The sequence below is a fragment of the Epinephelus fuscoguttatus genome, linkage group LG11 (genome assembly GCF_011397635.1).
Source record: "Epinephelus fuscoguttatus linkage group LG11, E.fuscoguttatus.final_Chr_v1".
Classification (NCBI taxonomy): Eukaryota; Metazoa; Chordata; class Actinopteri; order Perciformes; family Serranidae; genus Epinephelus; species Epinephelus fuscoguttatus.
Window position 1 is genome coordinate 22,024,282 of NC_064762.1, and position 14,782 is coordinate 22,039,063.

General features: G+C 41.7%; 2 protein-coding genes across 5 annotated transcripts in view; one reads left to right on the top strand and one right to left on the bottom strand.

The window, feature by feature from the left end:
* taf1a (TATA box binding protein (TBP)-associated factor, RNA polymerase I, A) overlaps positions 1–5,948 on the bottom strand; it is a 23,675-nt gene extending 17,727 nt beyond the window's left edge. Inside the window, exon 1 of the mRNA XM_049589935.1 lies at positions 4,816–5,948. The gene's annotated coding sequence lies outside the window, so the exon portion shown is untranslated. The remainder of the gene's footprint in view (positions 1–4,815) is intronic.
* The window catches only part of mia3 (MIA SH3 domain ER export factor 3), a 20,522-nt gene extending 5,851 nt beyond the window's left edge, over positions 1–14,671 (top strand). The window contains exons 5-28 of one of the 4 annotated variants that reach the window (XM_049589916.1): positions 457–783; positions 1,208–1,335; positions 5,968–6,099; positions 6,725–6,746; positions 6,843–6,931; positions 7,030–7,107; positions 7,297–7,407; positions 7,490–7,561; positions 7,654–7,758; positions 7,854–7,976; positions 8,084–8,171; positions 9,465–9,529; positions 9,648–9,738; positions 9,832–9,970; positions 10,167–10,329; positions 10,424–10,459; positions 10,590–10,657; positions 11,053–11,138; positions 11,398–11,511; positions 12,200–12,262; positions 12,349–12,395; positions 12,508–12,576; positions 13,250–13,634; positions 13,882–14,671. In XM_049589916.1, the coding sequence (XP_049445873.1) occupies positions 457–783; positions 1,208–1,335; positions 5,968–6,099; positions 6,725–6,746; positions 6,843–6,931; positions 7,030–7,107; positions 7,297–7,407; positions 7,490–7,561; positions 7,654–7,758; positions 7,854–7,976; positions 8,084–8,171; positions 9,465–9,529; positions 9,648–9,738; positions 9,832–9,970; positions 10,167–10,329; positions 10,424–10,459; positions 10,590–10,657; positions 11,053–11,138; positions 11,398–11,511; positions 12,200–12,262; positions 12,349–12,395; positions 12,508–12,576; positions 13,250–13,634; positions 13,882–14,129 (2,849 nt within the window). In that variant the 3' untranslated portion in view covers positions 14,130–14,671. The remainder of the gene's footprint in view (positions 1–456; positions 784–1,207; positions 1,336–5,967; positions 6,100–6,724; positions 6,747–6,842; positions 6,932–7,029; positions 7,108–7,296; positions 7,408–7,489; positions 7,562–7,653; positions 7,759–7,853; positions 7,977–8,083; positions 8,172–9,464; positions 9,530–9,647; positions 9,739–9,831; positions 9,971–10,166; positions 10,330–10,423; positions 10,460–10,589; positions 10,658–11,052; positions 11,139–11,397; positions 11,512–12,199; positions 12,263–12,348; positions 12,396–12,507; positions 12,577–13,249; positions 13,635–13,881) is intronic. The other 3 variants (XM_049589919.1, XM_049589918.1, XM_049589920.1) reach the window with 3 other exon arrangements.
* Positions 14,672–14,782: the final 111 nt, after the last annotated feature.

A 14,782-nucleotide genomic window follows, 5' to 3' on the forward strand; every position in this document is an offset into this window, starting at 1 on the left:
ATCCACATAGATACAGTGAGAATTTCAGCAAGTATGACAAAAGTTTACTTCAAGGCATTTTGATCCACAGCTACCTTCATCCTCTGTAATTCCCAAGATCTTTCTTTGTTTTACAGATGTCATGTAGTGTACAGCCCAGTACAGATTTAAAAAAGTTAGACTTCAGTTGATGATTGTACCGGCTCTAACTCTGCAGACCTACATAAAAGAGAGCCACACTGACCTCCTACTAAGCAAATACCTTGCCTTTGACAAAGCCATAGACCACACCTGCTGTCATTAGATCAAATAGATGAGATGGATACCAGAGTTGTGAGCAAGTACACACCTCACAGGAAAAAAAATCCTACCTAGGAATACAATCTGTTCTAACCAGCATATCTTCAGACAAACCTAGAAAATGACGCCCTGGAATAATCACTAATGTCCTGATTGCTTTCAATGTTTTTGTCTTAGGTGAACATGAATTAAATGTTCAAGACGACACGCCCCACATTACTGAAGAAGTCAAGGTTGACACCGTCCCAGAGGCTGAGAGTGAAGACAATCTCACAGTAACACATCCTGAGGAAAATCCACCTGAGACTAAAGAGGAGCAGATAGTTGCAGACGTGCACAGTCGACCAGACATCAATGTGGAGGAGGATGGCGGACATTTTAATAAAAACAAAGACAATCAGCCAAGCTTCAGCGCATCGGACGAGATGCAGAAGGTCCCTCAAGCCACCCTGGAAAATCCCTTAGACATGGGCCTTGGTGTGGAGGTCGAGCACTCACCCTCAGGTTGGTAATCTAAAAACTTAACTTCACCATTCACCTTTTATCTTTTTTTTTTTTTTTTTTGAGATTTTAAGATTACTTTTACTTTTTGCCTAGCCCTCAAGCTAAATCTGACATTTCTATTCAAAAATCTGTCATATTTGTGGCATATCATAAAATATAAACCCATTTTTAGCACTTCGGACTTCGGTTGGAATAAAACATGGCACAGTTAAATTCTATTCATTGGGTCAGCAAATCAGCCCACTGCACTGGGATTTTAGTCATAGATGAGTCTTGTTTAGTCCTTGATTCACCTGGTTTTGGGAGAATTGTTTTGCAATCACGTTACTTCAACTATTTTGAATGTGTGCAATGACAAACTGTAAGGAAGGTTTTTCATTTTTACACATATAACCTGACTAATAGGTACATTTTGTCTCACCAGGATCTTTGGACTCGATGGAATCAGTGTCTGAAATTCACGAGGAAGTGGGATTATTCTCAACAGGGATTGTTTACACCGGCTGCATCCTTTCGATGATGAAGAGTAAAATTTCAGAGTGGACTATTGAGGTAAATCTAAAAATTTTAAGCTACTGCGACACTGGCTTGGGGATTCAGTTTTTAAACACCGACTCTCTTTTGACACAGTCACATATGAGCGAAAACATGCAAGTGACCATTGCCTGCTGAGGCAATCCTGTTTGTGACACAAGGCCTCTTGCCTGTTTATGGTCAGGTCTGTGCATCGTCTAACTGTGCATTCACACCAGACACAATGAACGCCACAAGTTTCCATTCAAAATCAATGTAAATGACTTTTCAAGCGACATCGCGTGACGCTGGGCCGCGACATCCAATCAGCGTTCATTTTCATAAAGAAATTATAAGCAACTAACCGGAGACAGATGGACAGGCTGGGACAGCTGGGATGGAGTGCCTGTAGTTGGTGTCCAGGCGGGAGATCCGATACGCGCCAACAGGTTCTCAAACTGGGCCAGCGTCAGCCTGAAGTACCGCTGGAAACGACCGTCATCCAGACGCAGCTCTTGCAGAAGGTGATGATATTCACCCAGCTGTGTGCGTTTCTGGAGGATATTGTGAACCCAGACACGGCGGTGTTTGGGTCTCCGATCCGAATCAGATGTCCACAACAGATAAAGAGCAGCTATGGTAGTTAACTCAGCCATGGTTGACGAGAAAATAGCGGGAGGTGAAGAAAATTGCGGGAGGAGGGTTGCGTCATCGCGATTGAAGCGATGATCAAAAAGGTGACATTTGTGATCAAGCGACACGATACTCGCGTTATGGGCAATGACATCGCGTCCATCGCGTTTGGTGTGAACGCACAGATAGATTCGTTGCACAGACCAACTTGCCAATAGTTTTAAGGCTGGTGTAGACACATGCCCAAAGAGAGCCCACATTTCTGGTCAGAATAAGAAACACACCAATTTTTAAACATTATGAAAGACTTGGATGTTGGATATGTGCAAATATCGTAACACCGACTTTTTCATGAAGGTGGCTGAAAGAAGGGAAGAGGGAGGCTGTGTTCATATGGTCCAACATGTCCACTACCGTTGGGAAAGTTTGCAGAAATTCTATTTTGATGCAATGAAGCAAAATGACAATTGGCTCCAGTTGTTCCACTTCTCTGTGTTTTGTTTTAATAAACAACCTGATAGGTCATGTTAATCTCAGTATGCAGGGCTGCATGTAAATGTCAATATTAATCAAATGATATTTTTTATCAGCCATGTGGACATCTTAGTATGAATATTGTCTTTTTTGGAATAAGGGCAAGAACCAGAATATTTTGTGCATGTGAATGTGGTCAATGTCTCCTCCACACGTACTTGTTTACTATAGGTTGAGACTGTGACTTCATCACTCAAAGCTCACCAACTTTGACCTTTTGAAATTTGCTTTGCCACTGCAAGCAAATGTTTTATTTGCCCCCTCTGCTCACATATAATGGAAGTGAATGGGAAGCAAATATTCACTTATGTTGTCCTTGCTCATGTGTGACTGTACCGTCAATCTGAGACTTCATCTCCCAAACCAGGGACCAGTACCAAGCCACAAAACATTTGCTACAAAGCCATGGAGAAAGAGTATGATTGGTAAAAATAATCAGTAATCATAAGGTTGTGAGTTATACCCTGTAGACGCTGTGGAGTGCCCCTGGAATGAGTCCTAAAACCTGAATATGAATTAGTATTTTTGCACTCCTGGTTCCCTCAAGTCAATGTATTTTTTAATAGGATCTTGGTCATATGCCTGAAATAAGGTCTGTGGTTAACACAAGCTTGAAAGACTTTCATGTTTTGTTCTACAACATAAAATATGTCAGTGAATACCCCACTCAGGAACTTTGAAGCTTCTATGTGTCTTTTAAAAGGTGGTTGCTAATAAGTGGCTAAACGAGACTACAGAAAGTCATCACACCGAGCCATGCCAAACACGGCCTTGCAGTCCTGTTATGGTGGTGACGTTGGGTCATGTGACTGTAGTCTAATTAGTTTATAGCCTGACATTAGCTTTTTGCGTTCAGGCTTTGATAATCACAAAAGTGGTGTTCATTTGTGGAGGTTTTCTAGCTGAACAAAATGTATAAGTGTCACAAATGTTTGTTTGCCAGTGTTTATTTTCTGCAGTAGTCCAAAATCCAATGGAAAAATTGGCATAGGCTTTTTGATGAGGGAACCAGTGTGATGCTAACTTCCACGTCAGCCTACAGAAAAGCATCATCCCAGGGGCACTCTATTTGTGCAGTAATTAATTTGTCTGTAGTTATTTAAGGTGAATTTATCTGTGCTGTCTCCATAATAGGTCTGTAAGAATATTGGCACTGTGAAAACAGTCCTTATTCATTTTAAAAATGGCTGTAGATCCATGAACTATATATCCCAGTATGCCCCCTCAGAGGTTTACACACACACACATTACATAGTTGTTCATCATGTAGTGGTATTATGACGATTATAAAAAAAAAAAAAAAAAAGTTCTGATGTGGTTTGATGATTCCAATTTTGCAAATATTCAGAAATGAACCACAAACATAATCAATGAAACAAAACATGAACCACAAGTTTCAATCCACTCGCCTCTGGCATGCCTCTGCAACAATCAACTTTGAATGTAACACATATCTGTCCTGTTCCTGTTAAAGTATTCTTATCTGCACGATCAAATTCCCGCAAAAGACAGCACGCAGTTCAGTTTAAGTATGAGGTGTCAGTGCTGACAGGATGAACAGTAGAACCCCTGTATCATAAGAAACTCCATTTTCCGATTGCTCCTGAACGCCCCACGGCCCTCCCCTCTGTCTTGTTGACGTCGCGGTGTAGGCTGAAGTTCAACACAGCCGGTGTTGAGCTGGCTATTAGCACAACCGGAGGGCCTTATTTTGGCAAATAATTGTTACAAAAGACAGCACTGAGATGGACTATATGCTGTCGAATTAATTTAGCTCATTTATCGCTTTTTGTACTTTTCTTTCAATCCGTATTTGAACCTCCAGCTCAGCTCCGCTAACGTCTCCTGCTCGTCGGTTGATTATTGATACTGAATGGGATACGACGACTCATCTGTTATTACCGCTAGCCAACTGTTGTTGCCAAGTCCGACCTATCACCTGACTTCACCGACAAACTACCGTCGTCGGTGTTTGTAACGACGTTTTATTTTAAGGCACCGTATTGTCTAACGTTAACGGCTAACGTTAGCTAAACAGTACGGGTTAATTTAATAACAGCTAACGTGCTAGCAAGCTAACACCTGTCAAACTAGCATAGCGATTACTTGTGCTAGTTCCGTTTTTGTGTCAAAGACTAGCATGGAGGGTGATACGTTACCCAAACCCGTAATGGAGCCGGAACATGTTAACGTGTTCTTTCAAAAGGAGCTTCACCATGTAAGTGAACTATTGTAGTTCAGACTGTTTGTTGTGTCGAGTATTGATCATGCTATCCTGGCCTGCTGACGTGTTAATGAGCATATGGCTGATGCACAGTGACTTAAACGTTAACTGCTCCTAAATGTACTCACCAAACTTGATGCACCTGATCCTGCCTTGTTGATGTTGACAGAAGATGTTAAAACTTCCACTTGACTCTTTCACATCTTATTTTCACTGCAGATTAGAGTTTAAATGCCCTGAAAGGTATGGTTGCAGCCCTGCCTGTGTTTATTACTGCATTTAAAAAGTAGATATGAAATGCAGTTGGCTGAACAGAGCATATTAATCCATCCAGGCAATGTGGTGTCTTAATTTTGAATCCCTGCATTTTTATTACAGCCATAGAGTGTTTGCTTGTTCCTGTCTAAACTACCACATGCTCAGTTCAAAGGTTCCTTTGTGATTGGAGCAATACGCCGAGTTCTTCTTGGTATGACTCGACAGTAATGAAAACCAGAGTCATGGTCCATTTTGGTTACTGATATTATTTATAAATACGTCAGCCTTTAGGCAGCAAGCAACCTTTGTATGATGATTAATTTAACGGTAAAATAAACCACATCTGGCTTGTAGTCGTACAATGTCGGTGACTGAATTCGAAAGTAGTTTGTGAATGCAGAAATTAATTTCCTGCCCTACCTTTCATAATACTCTCGATATTACCTTCAAGATTGCAACCCTAAGCGCCCCTTATTGTGCAAAAAATACATGTTCCACACAGGATTAAAGCTGTTTGTAGATGGTTTTAGAGGCAGGAAACTTTTAAAAAGAGTTTAGTTATGCAACCTTACGCCTGTTTTCCTCTGGTGCAGAGTTCAGCAGTCTTTGCTGTGGCAGAAGGACCCTGCTAGGTTTTATTATTGTATGGTAAAGTTCTGATATCTTGATAAGCTTCTCAGTGGTGTGAAAGAGCAACAGATCACTCATTCTCCTTCAGTGCTCATCAGTTCAGTTAATGAATACACAGTATCTCAGTCGAGGAGTTTGGGTAAATATTGCTTTGAGACGTAACCTTCTGTAGACTTGTCGGAGTGTCTCACTGTGCTTTGACAAATACTTACTTGCCATCTGTCTCTATTTTTAGTCTTGTCATATTAATCACATTTGAAACACAGTAAGAAGGGTGACAAGATTTTTTTCCCTCCCTCATTTATTGAGACGTAGGGCTCCTGTCTTTATCTTTATGTCATCATTCCTAATTGTCTTTGTGATCATTCCTCAATATTTCTGTGTGCCATCAGGTGATTTCATTACTGCCAGAGGAGTGGAAGCCAGGGGAAACCTTGTTAGGTTGTCCTTGGCAAGCTGTTGTCATCACTGCTTTAGTTGGAGTAGTGACCTTCCTCCTCTTCTTCTGGAGGACAGTGTTGGCGGTAAGTGTTGTAGCATTGCTGCTCTCATCTCTGCTAAAATTATGTGTTATGATTTGCCAGTAACAAGAAAAATAACTGCAGGAGCTTCGGTTTAATTAGGTTTTGACCCTGATGATGCACACTGCATACAAATGACTTGTATTGTCATCTTTAAAGGTATACTATACAGGATTGGTTACTGTTTGCAAACATGCTCGTCAGGGAAGTAAAAGCCAATGCCTGCTGCTTAAGTTCTGGCATCTGGTCGCTACCTTTGTATAAAGCCCCGACTCCACCAGCGTGTGTCGGTGGTACACACCCATAAACATCCTGAACACAGAAAGGAAAAAGAAAATGAGAGTCTGCAGAAAAATAAACAGCCACACACTTGTAGTGGGTCATACATGATGATTTAGGGGGATTACTTCTGTTTAAATCCATACATTGTTTTTTAGGAAAATCATGCATAGTATATCCTAAACTACCCATGGTTTGAGATTAACATCATATAATATTTTTCTTATCTGGAGCACTACTTATACACTATTTCTGACAAGATGAGACTTCATTACTACATGTTAATGATGATTGTGCTGTGACAAGACATAAAACTGATCTTTACTTCTTGCTTTCCTGAATATTTTAGGTAAAGAAGAAAGAATACCTTGGTAAGTTTGTGTGCTTGTTTGTTTTTGTAACATCACATCACAATATGCGGAAGTGTTTAATCAAACTGATTATGTTCTTTTCCTTTGTGGACACAGTGGATGAAAAAAAATTAACAGAGCAAATTCTGGCGCTCAAGAAAGAGAGGACTGATGCTCTCGCCAAAATGTCTGAACTCCAGAAACAGGTGGGTTACAAATGTGATCGAATATCTATGAGCTACATTTGAAGAAGCTTAATCATCATCTGAAATGTTCTCATTTGTTTTTTCTTCTTTTTTTGAAGACTGAACGTCTGAAAGAAAACCAAAAACAGTCAAGGGAAACAGTTAGTACGACAATGAAAAAGGTTCAAGACCTGGAGGTAAGCACCAAGAAACCAAGGATACTTTTCATCTTTGTGTATTTCCTCATACTATGTTGAGCTATCAAGAATGGGGAAGTGTACTTGCTGCACCTGTAAATGGCTTATGGGTGTTGCATATGATTTGGACAGCAAGTTCTCATTTTTTTAAGAACTGTCAGTGAAGTTTCTCTCATTACCTTTTTGCAGAGTAAAGTTTTGGAAGCAGAAACACAGAATGAACACATGGCCGAGGAAAAGAACAAATATGCAAAACTTTTAGAAGAGGAGAGGTCAAACTCTTTACAAAATGGCACCAGGGTAATTGTTTAATACTTTTAACTTCCTCTTATTTCTTTGGCTGTTGTGTCATTTTCATGATGCCTAGCGGTTTCTTTAACAGATTGAGAAACTGGAGAAGTCAAACGAGAAGCTACAGCTGAGCAGGAAGAAGATTCAGGAGGCTCTCGCTAAGGTACAAGTCCTCACGTTATGTTCTGCACATTGCAAGATCATGTGAAGGTCGTGGTGTCAGCTTCTCTTATCAACTATGTGGGCTTGCTACAGACTACTGTCCTCCTGGACGAGGCCAAGATTCGTGAAGATGCCAGAAACGTCCAGCACAAATGTCTGGAGAAAGATTATGCAGCACTAAAAGAAGAAAATAAAACAGTAAGATTATGTAGATTTGTATTAGAGTTAATTGAAATGGGATTATTTTAGATTCTGTTTTCCTGAACCACTTTCCTTACTTCCTGTTCCTACAGCTCAAAACCACCATTAAGAGCTGGGAGGACAAACACAAAGAGCTGAACGAGAAGATAAAAGTCTATCAGAAGTCTCAGAAAGAGCTGGAGGACTCAGTGGTGCTCAAAGATCACAACGTGGAGGTCAGGATCTTTTTTAACTACGGTCACAATTTTTCTTGGATATTAGCTGTAAATGTTAGTCCTTAACTTGTGTCGACTTACCTCACACAAACATGTCTCCCTGACAGGTGCTGTCTGATCTTCTGGCAGACCTAGACGCTTGTGATTTGCAGAAAGGCGACACCAAAGTTTTAGCCAATGGTGAAGTAGCACCTGGTTAGTCCAACTCTATTATTAATGAATAAAAGAAAGATACACTTGCTAATATAGTCATTGGTTCTTAAAGGGACAGTACACCTCAAATTCAGAAATACATATTTTTCCTCTTACCTGTAGTGCTATTTGTCAGTCTAGATTGTTTTGGTGTGAGTTGCTCAGTCTTGGAGATTATGGCCATAGAAATGTCTGCTGTCTGCCGTCTCCAATATAGGATGCCGTACACATGCCGCATTTTTTGCTCGCTCACGTTCATTGTGTTCAGTGTAGATACGCAGCAGGCACGCTTAAACGACAAAGTGACGCCATCATGGCGAGCACACCTATTTTTCAGGGCGCAACGGCTGTGCCCTGAGATAAACCCAGTTAAACTTTTGGAATGCAGCAGCGCACACCGCATGTCATATGACGAGGACAAACCAATCATAGCCGACAGATATTTTTCCCTTCTTAGGTAAATATCAGTCTGTGATAAATATGGAGAAGTTGATCATTTTGGTGCAGGGCTTTTCATCTGTTCCCCGGACAATGTGCCCACACACTTACAAACAGCACCTGGAGAAAGAAAAGCTCTGCATTCACGATTTCAGGTAAATAGGCTATGATATGGTGCTGGTTAAGATTGTTTGGCAACCTCAGACACAACCTGCCACCGCGCTCTTGACAGCTGGCTCAAAAAAGGCACAAAAGCAGCGCCCAGCACCCGACCTCGTGTTTTCCAAGTGGTTAAAGAAGCAGCATGTGTACAGCCCCTAATTGAACTAGATGGCATTTGGTTCGTGGTGCACAAGGCGCCAAAAAATACATTTGAAAAAAAAAATCTTTCAGAGATCATAACCCAGTTACTCAAGTCAATCCACAGACCTTGTTGTAAGCAGTAAACTTTTTTCTTAATGTCAAACTACACCCACCAATCGAATCACAGCAGAAGGAAGTGTGCATCTACTCATGGATGAGAGGCTCGTGCTTGTGACAGCATGATATGTAAACAAAAATGGCGTCCTCCTCAGCTGTAACATTAGGGGGCTCAGTGATGCTAGATGAGCTCGCAGCACTTCCTTCTGCACGGTGATACGGTTGATGGGTGTAGCTTGGTAGAAAGAAAACACTCCTACATGAAACTCCTGACAAAGAGATCTATGGATTATTCTAAATAACTGGATAATGAAGGCAGACTTCTCCACGGCAGTTTGGATTTTCGGGTGAACTGTCTCTTAAAGTGCCACCATATATTTGTTGTCACAGTGTAAATGATGTGTTCAGTTTCATACTGACTGGTTTGTGGCTTTTCAGTGTCTCTTTCAGACAAGAAGGTAGCTATAAAGAACCGAATCAAACAGATGATGGATGTTTCACGGGTAAGATATCACTAACTATTTTATAAACTGTAACTGCTTGGATGAGGAATGCTGATTCAAACATTCTACAGTAATGTGTTTCTTTTATTTAAAATACCTTCGCATGATGTGTTTCCAGGTCCAGACCACTCTGGCTGTGATCGAAGAAGAGCGTGATCGCTTCATGACCAAACTACTGAATGAAGAAAAGACTAGGAAATCACTGGAAGGTATGTTGGTTGTGGTTCCTTTGAGTTGTGTCACCTTTGAATTTAAGTTTTTTCCCTGCCTCTCTCTGAACATACCATCGTATATTGCACCAGAACAACACCAGGAGCTGGAGCACGCCATCGGATCCCTAAAAAGCGAGAAGAGCCAAGTTGAAAACCAGCTAAAGATGCTCCAGCAGAAAAACGAAATCATGGTCGAGATGTATCAGCAGAAGGAAAACGCTTTGCAGCAGTAAGTGAAGCCATAAAAGTCAGTCATCACTTTATTAACCATGCTAGAAAATCTGCTCCTGATGAATATGAATAAGCAACGCTGTTTGAGCTTAATCCGCTCAGACATCTCATGAATAAAAGCATGTGTCTTTGAAATGGAAAAGATGTGGAGGAACCTTGTGTTGCTGTTATTTGAAGTTTCTGTGGCTTCACAGGAGATTAACCAAGGAGGAGTTGGAGCGACGCAGCAAAGAGAGTCAGCTGTCTGAGGTGGGAGGGAAAGCCGTCGAGGCCGAGGAGCAGGTTAAAGTCTTACGGCAACGCATCAATGAAATGGAGGAGCAGATGAAGAAGACTGAGGAAGTCTACAAAGAGCAGGTTGGTATTAATTTTTGAACGAAGAAGTACAGAGAGGAATCTCACTGAAACCTGAATCTTTACTGAATATGTTCTTCCTTGTTTCTTTTTTCAGATAAAAGAACAAGAAAACAAAACTCACTCCAACTGGGTACGTTGCACAGAGCGGCACAATTTATTCTCATATGCAGATGTGCTAGAAATGGTCATTTAAGCCTGTTTGATAATAAGATGAGGCATAAAGATTTTAGTTGCACACTAATTATCTGTTACGTCTCCAGGTAAATGCTCGTAACGCAGAGCGAGCTCTGAATCAAGAGAAACTTGAATCATCAAAGCTCCGTGAAAAGTAAGTGTTGGCAGAATTAGTAAAAACATTGCTTCATTGTTGTTGTTTACAGTTTAACTGAACAAGTTTTAACTTCCTGTTGGTAGAGCAGATAATTTGACTAATCTAGAGCAGATTATTCATATTATCAACAGAGATTTATGATTATTAGTCATTTTGAAACAAAAATACCCATTCACTGGTTTCAGCTCTTCAGATGTGAGGATTTGCTCTCATTTTTATTATGTGTCATTGTAAATTGAATATTATTTGGCTCTTGACAAAAAGAACAACTTGGTCCTTGAACACTGGGCTTTGGGAAAAACCTCAGCAGATTAATTTATAATGAAAATAATATTTAACCTGTCTGTGGTACTTACTGCATCTAACGGTTTTTGTTTGTCCTTTGGCTGTAGACTGGCTGTACTCACCTCCCAGCTTAATGAACGCCGTGCTCCTCTCTTCAGACCCAACTCTGGACAGCCTGCAGGCCCTCGTCAAGGTAAACACACCACACAACATCTCCTGCTGTTTTCTTCCCATTAGGACAGTTTCCATCCTACAGAGCTTTGAGAGGAGGATCCTGTTTTCTAATGAAATCCTGCATGTCTTTCTTTTTGTGTTTTGTTTGTACTAAATGAGAAAGACGTTGGGCATTTGTCATTTCAAAGAAGCCGGAAAGAGGACTCGTCTTTGCATATATTGTTGTATATCATCAGCTGTTTCTTTTCCTATGGTAAATGATGGTTTGATCGTAACAGGTGATTCATATGGGGCCTCTCCTGTGAGTGGGGGTGCTCCATCCCCTCCAATAATGATTGAGGGTCCCAGGCGCCCTCCTTCTGCCCCTGTAGGGCGAAGAATTGACCCGTATGGTGAGTCCCGGTGGATTATTTCGCCCTCTTTAATCCTCCCTACAGTTGGACCTCATCCCTTCACTCCAACCTTGTTTCCTTAAATCTTTTCTCCTCTGTCACACCTGATTTTCTTATTCTTTTCAGATCTTTTACCTTCCTGAGTTCTCCTTTTTTTATTTCTCCTTAGTTTGTATAACATCCTGATTCCTCCGTCTTCACCTCTCTTTCTCCTGCTCTTGTTTTTTCCCTTTGAAATTTCCATTGAAGTTTTTGTGTTGCTGTTGATTTGTGCTTCACCTTTTGTTCTTTAAAGGCCCTAAAAACATGTTTCTCAATCAGCTTCTGAGTATAAGCAACAGGTTCCTAAACCTAAACAGTCTTGATGAAGCAGATTCACTGAATTTTTTAGGGTAAAAGTCATAATAAATAATACAGGATGGGATTATTTTGTATCTGCGATTGTTGCTATAGTCGTGAATTACAGATAATTCCAGTGGAAACCAAGTTTTCCGAGGCTTTAAAATCATCCAGAATACTTTGTTTCCTTTTAATGTTGTCCTCATGGATTAGAGAAGACCCTGTGCCCTTGTAATAATTTGTTTCTCCTTGTTAGTGTCTTACAACTGTGTCTTCCCTGGAAACGTACAACAGGCAGAGTCTTGAGGGATTTCAATCATCATTGTATCGTCTTTTCTTCTCCCCTCAGGTCCGCGACCTCCATCAGACCCACACGGTCGTTATGCTGATAACAAACACATCTCTGGGATGGGTATGTTGTCTACAGTCTCTTTGTTTCAAAGGGTTCACCTTTGCTTTTAACGTCTGTCCAACACCATGCTGTTTCTTCTCTTTCAGAGATGATGGGCCCCCGGAGCTCGTCACCTGCCAACATGGATGGATCTGTAAGTCTTTTTCTCATCAGATCATTTTTAATTCAATACCTTCCCTCCTTCCATGTGAAGGCCTAGAGCTCCTACCTACATGTCCGTTGTGTCTGTCCCTGCTCTGAAACAGACACAGGCAGTAGATCCACAGATAAAAGCAGAGACACAGGCTGAGACCTCTACAGACAGTCCAGAGCCAGTGAGTATAGAGGCTGTGCAGGTGTAAAGGCGTATGCAAGCACGCTACCCCCACTGCCTTAAAGATCGATTTGGATTTGGGAAGACATTCAAGGCGTTTCACTGGGGCTGACTTAACTTTTTGGGCTGAGTGTGTGGTTTCACCTGTTCTCACAGCACTGAGAGACGCAGAGTCTAAAAAATGTGTGTGTGTAAAAAATATTTGGGTCTGTGAAAGCTGCAAATGTGTGTCAGAGGTCGAGTATTTGTGACAGTGGTCTGGTTTTTCATCCAATAATCATGGTGTGTGGTTACTGGTCATGTGATTTGAGCCCTGGCTAAATGCACTTTTTGTAAATTGTGTGGTTTGTGGATCTTCTCACTGCATGACTAAAACTGTGATCCATCTATACTCAGTAGTGATGGCCAAATGAAGCCTCATAAAGCATTTTCTTCATTTTATGAGCCCACTAGATGGCACTAATTGTTTAACAAAAGGTTGAAAGCAGACTGAAAGGCCATTCTTTGAGCCTCTCTCTTTAAACCATGAGCGCCATCTAGTGGGCTCAGAAAATAAAGAAAATACTTCATGAGGCTTCATTTGGCCATCACTACTTACAGAACCAACTAAAACTCTACAGACTGCGCTCGAACACAACACGTTCCTCTTTTTCACTATCGTCTGTCTTTCTCAGGGACCTGGATCCTTCCTAGCATCTCCAATCAGGGACTCACCGGGCCCCATGGTCCAAGGACCTCCCCCCGGCCCTGGACCCCATGACCAGCTCCCCCCTCCGGGACCCCCCGGCCGCCTGCCACCTCCTGGACCTTACAGACCTCCCCGACCTGGCCTCTACCACCTCCCACCAGGTCCTCATCTTGGACCTCCACTACCAGCCAACGGCCACCCAGGCATGCCCCTGCCTGGACCAATGGGAGGAGAGTTTGGGCCTCGACCTGCCAACGGACATGCATTCCTACCGAGGCCGGGCCCTGGACCTGTGCTTGATCCTCGGGGTCCGCCACCGCCACACTTCCGTCCCCCTCCGCCTCACTTTGGACCGATGCCTCTGCCACCTGGTACGTTCTGCCCTTTGATGATGAATAATAAAACTTAAATTGAAATTTGTTTTTGTGTTTTACTGTGGTATTGAATTGGGTATTGAGAATCATGGAATTTCACTGGTATTGGTATCGACTGGTAAATGTCTGGTATTACCAGCTGCAGAACCTGTAAACGGTGAACTTGACAGAATACCTGAGCTGTTTCTCAGTCTGTCTTCTCCTTCATCACAACATCACATCCCTTCTGTTTTGTTCTCTTTAGGTGTCCGTGGACCTATGGGACCACGTCCACCAGTCCCTCCTGACATGCGCTACATGGGACCGCGTGATCACACCGGCCCACCAATGAACCTGCCTCCCGGCGTCCCTCCCCACCCCGCACACGGCGACGCATTCGGTCATGCTCCACCCGATGCCCTCCACAACTCACACACCGGCCCCAGACAGGACCTGCACGTGAAGCAGGAGGCCCCTCAGGACTCAGCGAGGCCAGCAATGGTCAAGCCTTAAAGACTCCACCGAGCTGTGGCAGAGGACTTGAACTTAACCCCCAAACCCCCATCACATTAACAACCAACAACCCAGATCCTGTCTAAACAAAGGTCATGATTATTTTCATATATCACTTAAAATAAAAAAAAAAAAGCATTGATGTTTATTTAAAAAAAAAAACATGGTCCTTAAATTAAAGCATCAATAATTATGTGTCTGAATCAGTATGAGTTAAGAGGGTTGCCACTTTTTTAAACTGCTTATTGTGCAATAATAATTCATCATATGCCAGAGGATTTTCATTTTTGATCTTTTAAAAAAAATATATATAGCAATGATTTTTAAGGGGCAATTTTTTAAATGTCATTTCCTGTGGAAATTATTTTAAAAAAAAGGAGAGGGAGGAGGGAGTTTAGCTTCTAGCATTTCAGGAATACCATAATTTCCCAAAGCTGTTGCTTTAGAGCCGACTGTAAAGCAAATGTGTAATTTGATGGCCAGATGTATAACTTATTTTACTATGTTGGTAGAACTTTTAATAATAAAGAATGTAAAAGCTGTCGGTGTTGCGTCACTAATCACTCACAGGATGTATATACTTTTCTACGTGTCAAGGCGTTTGCTTTATTTGTAGAAAATAAGACATACATCTGAGCTGCTGCGGAGACAGA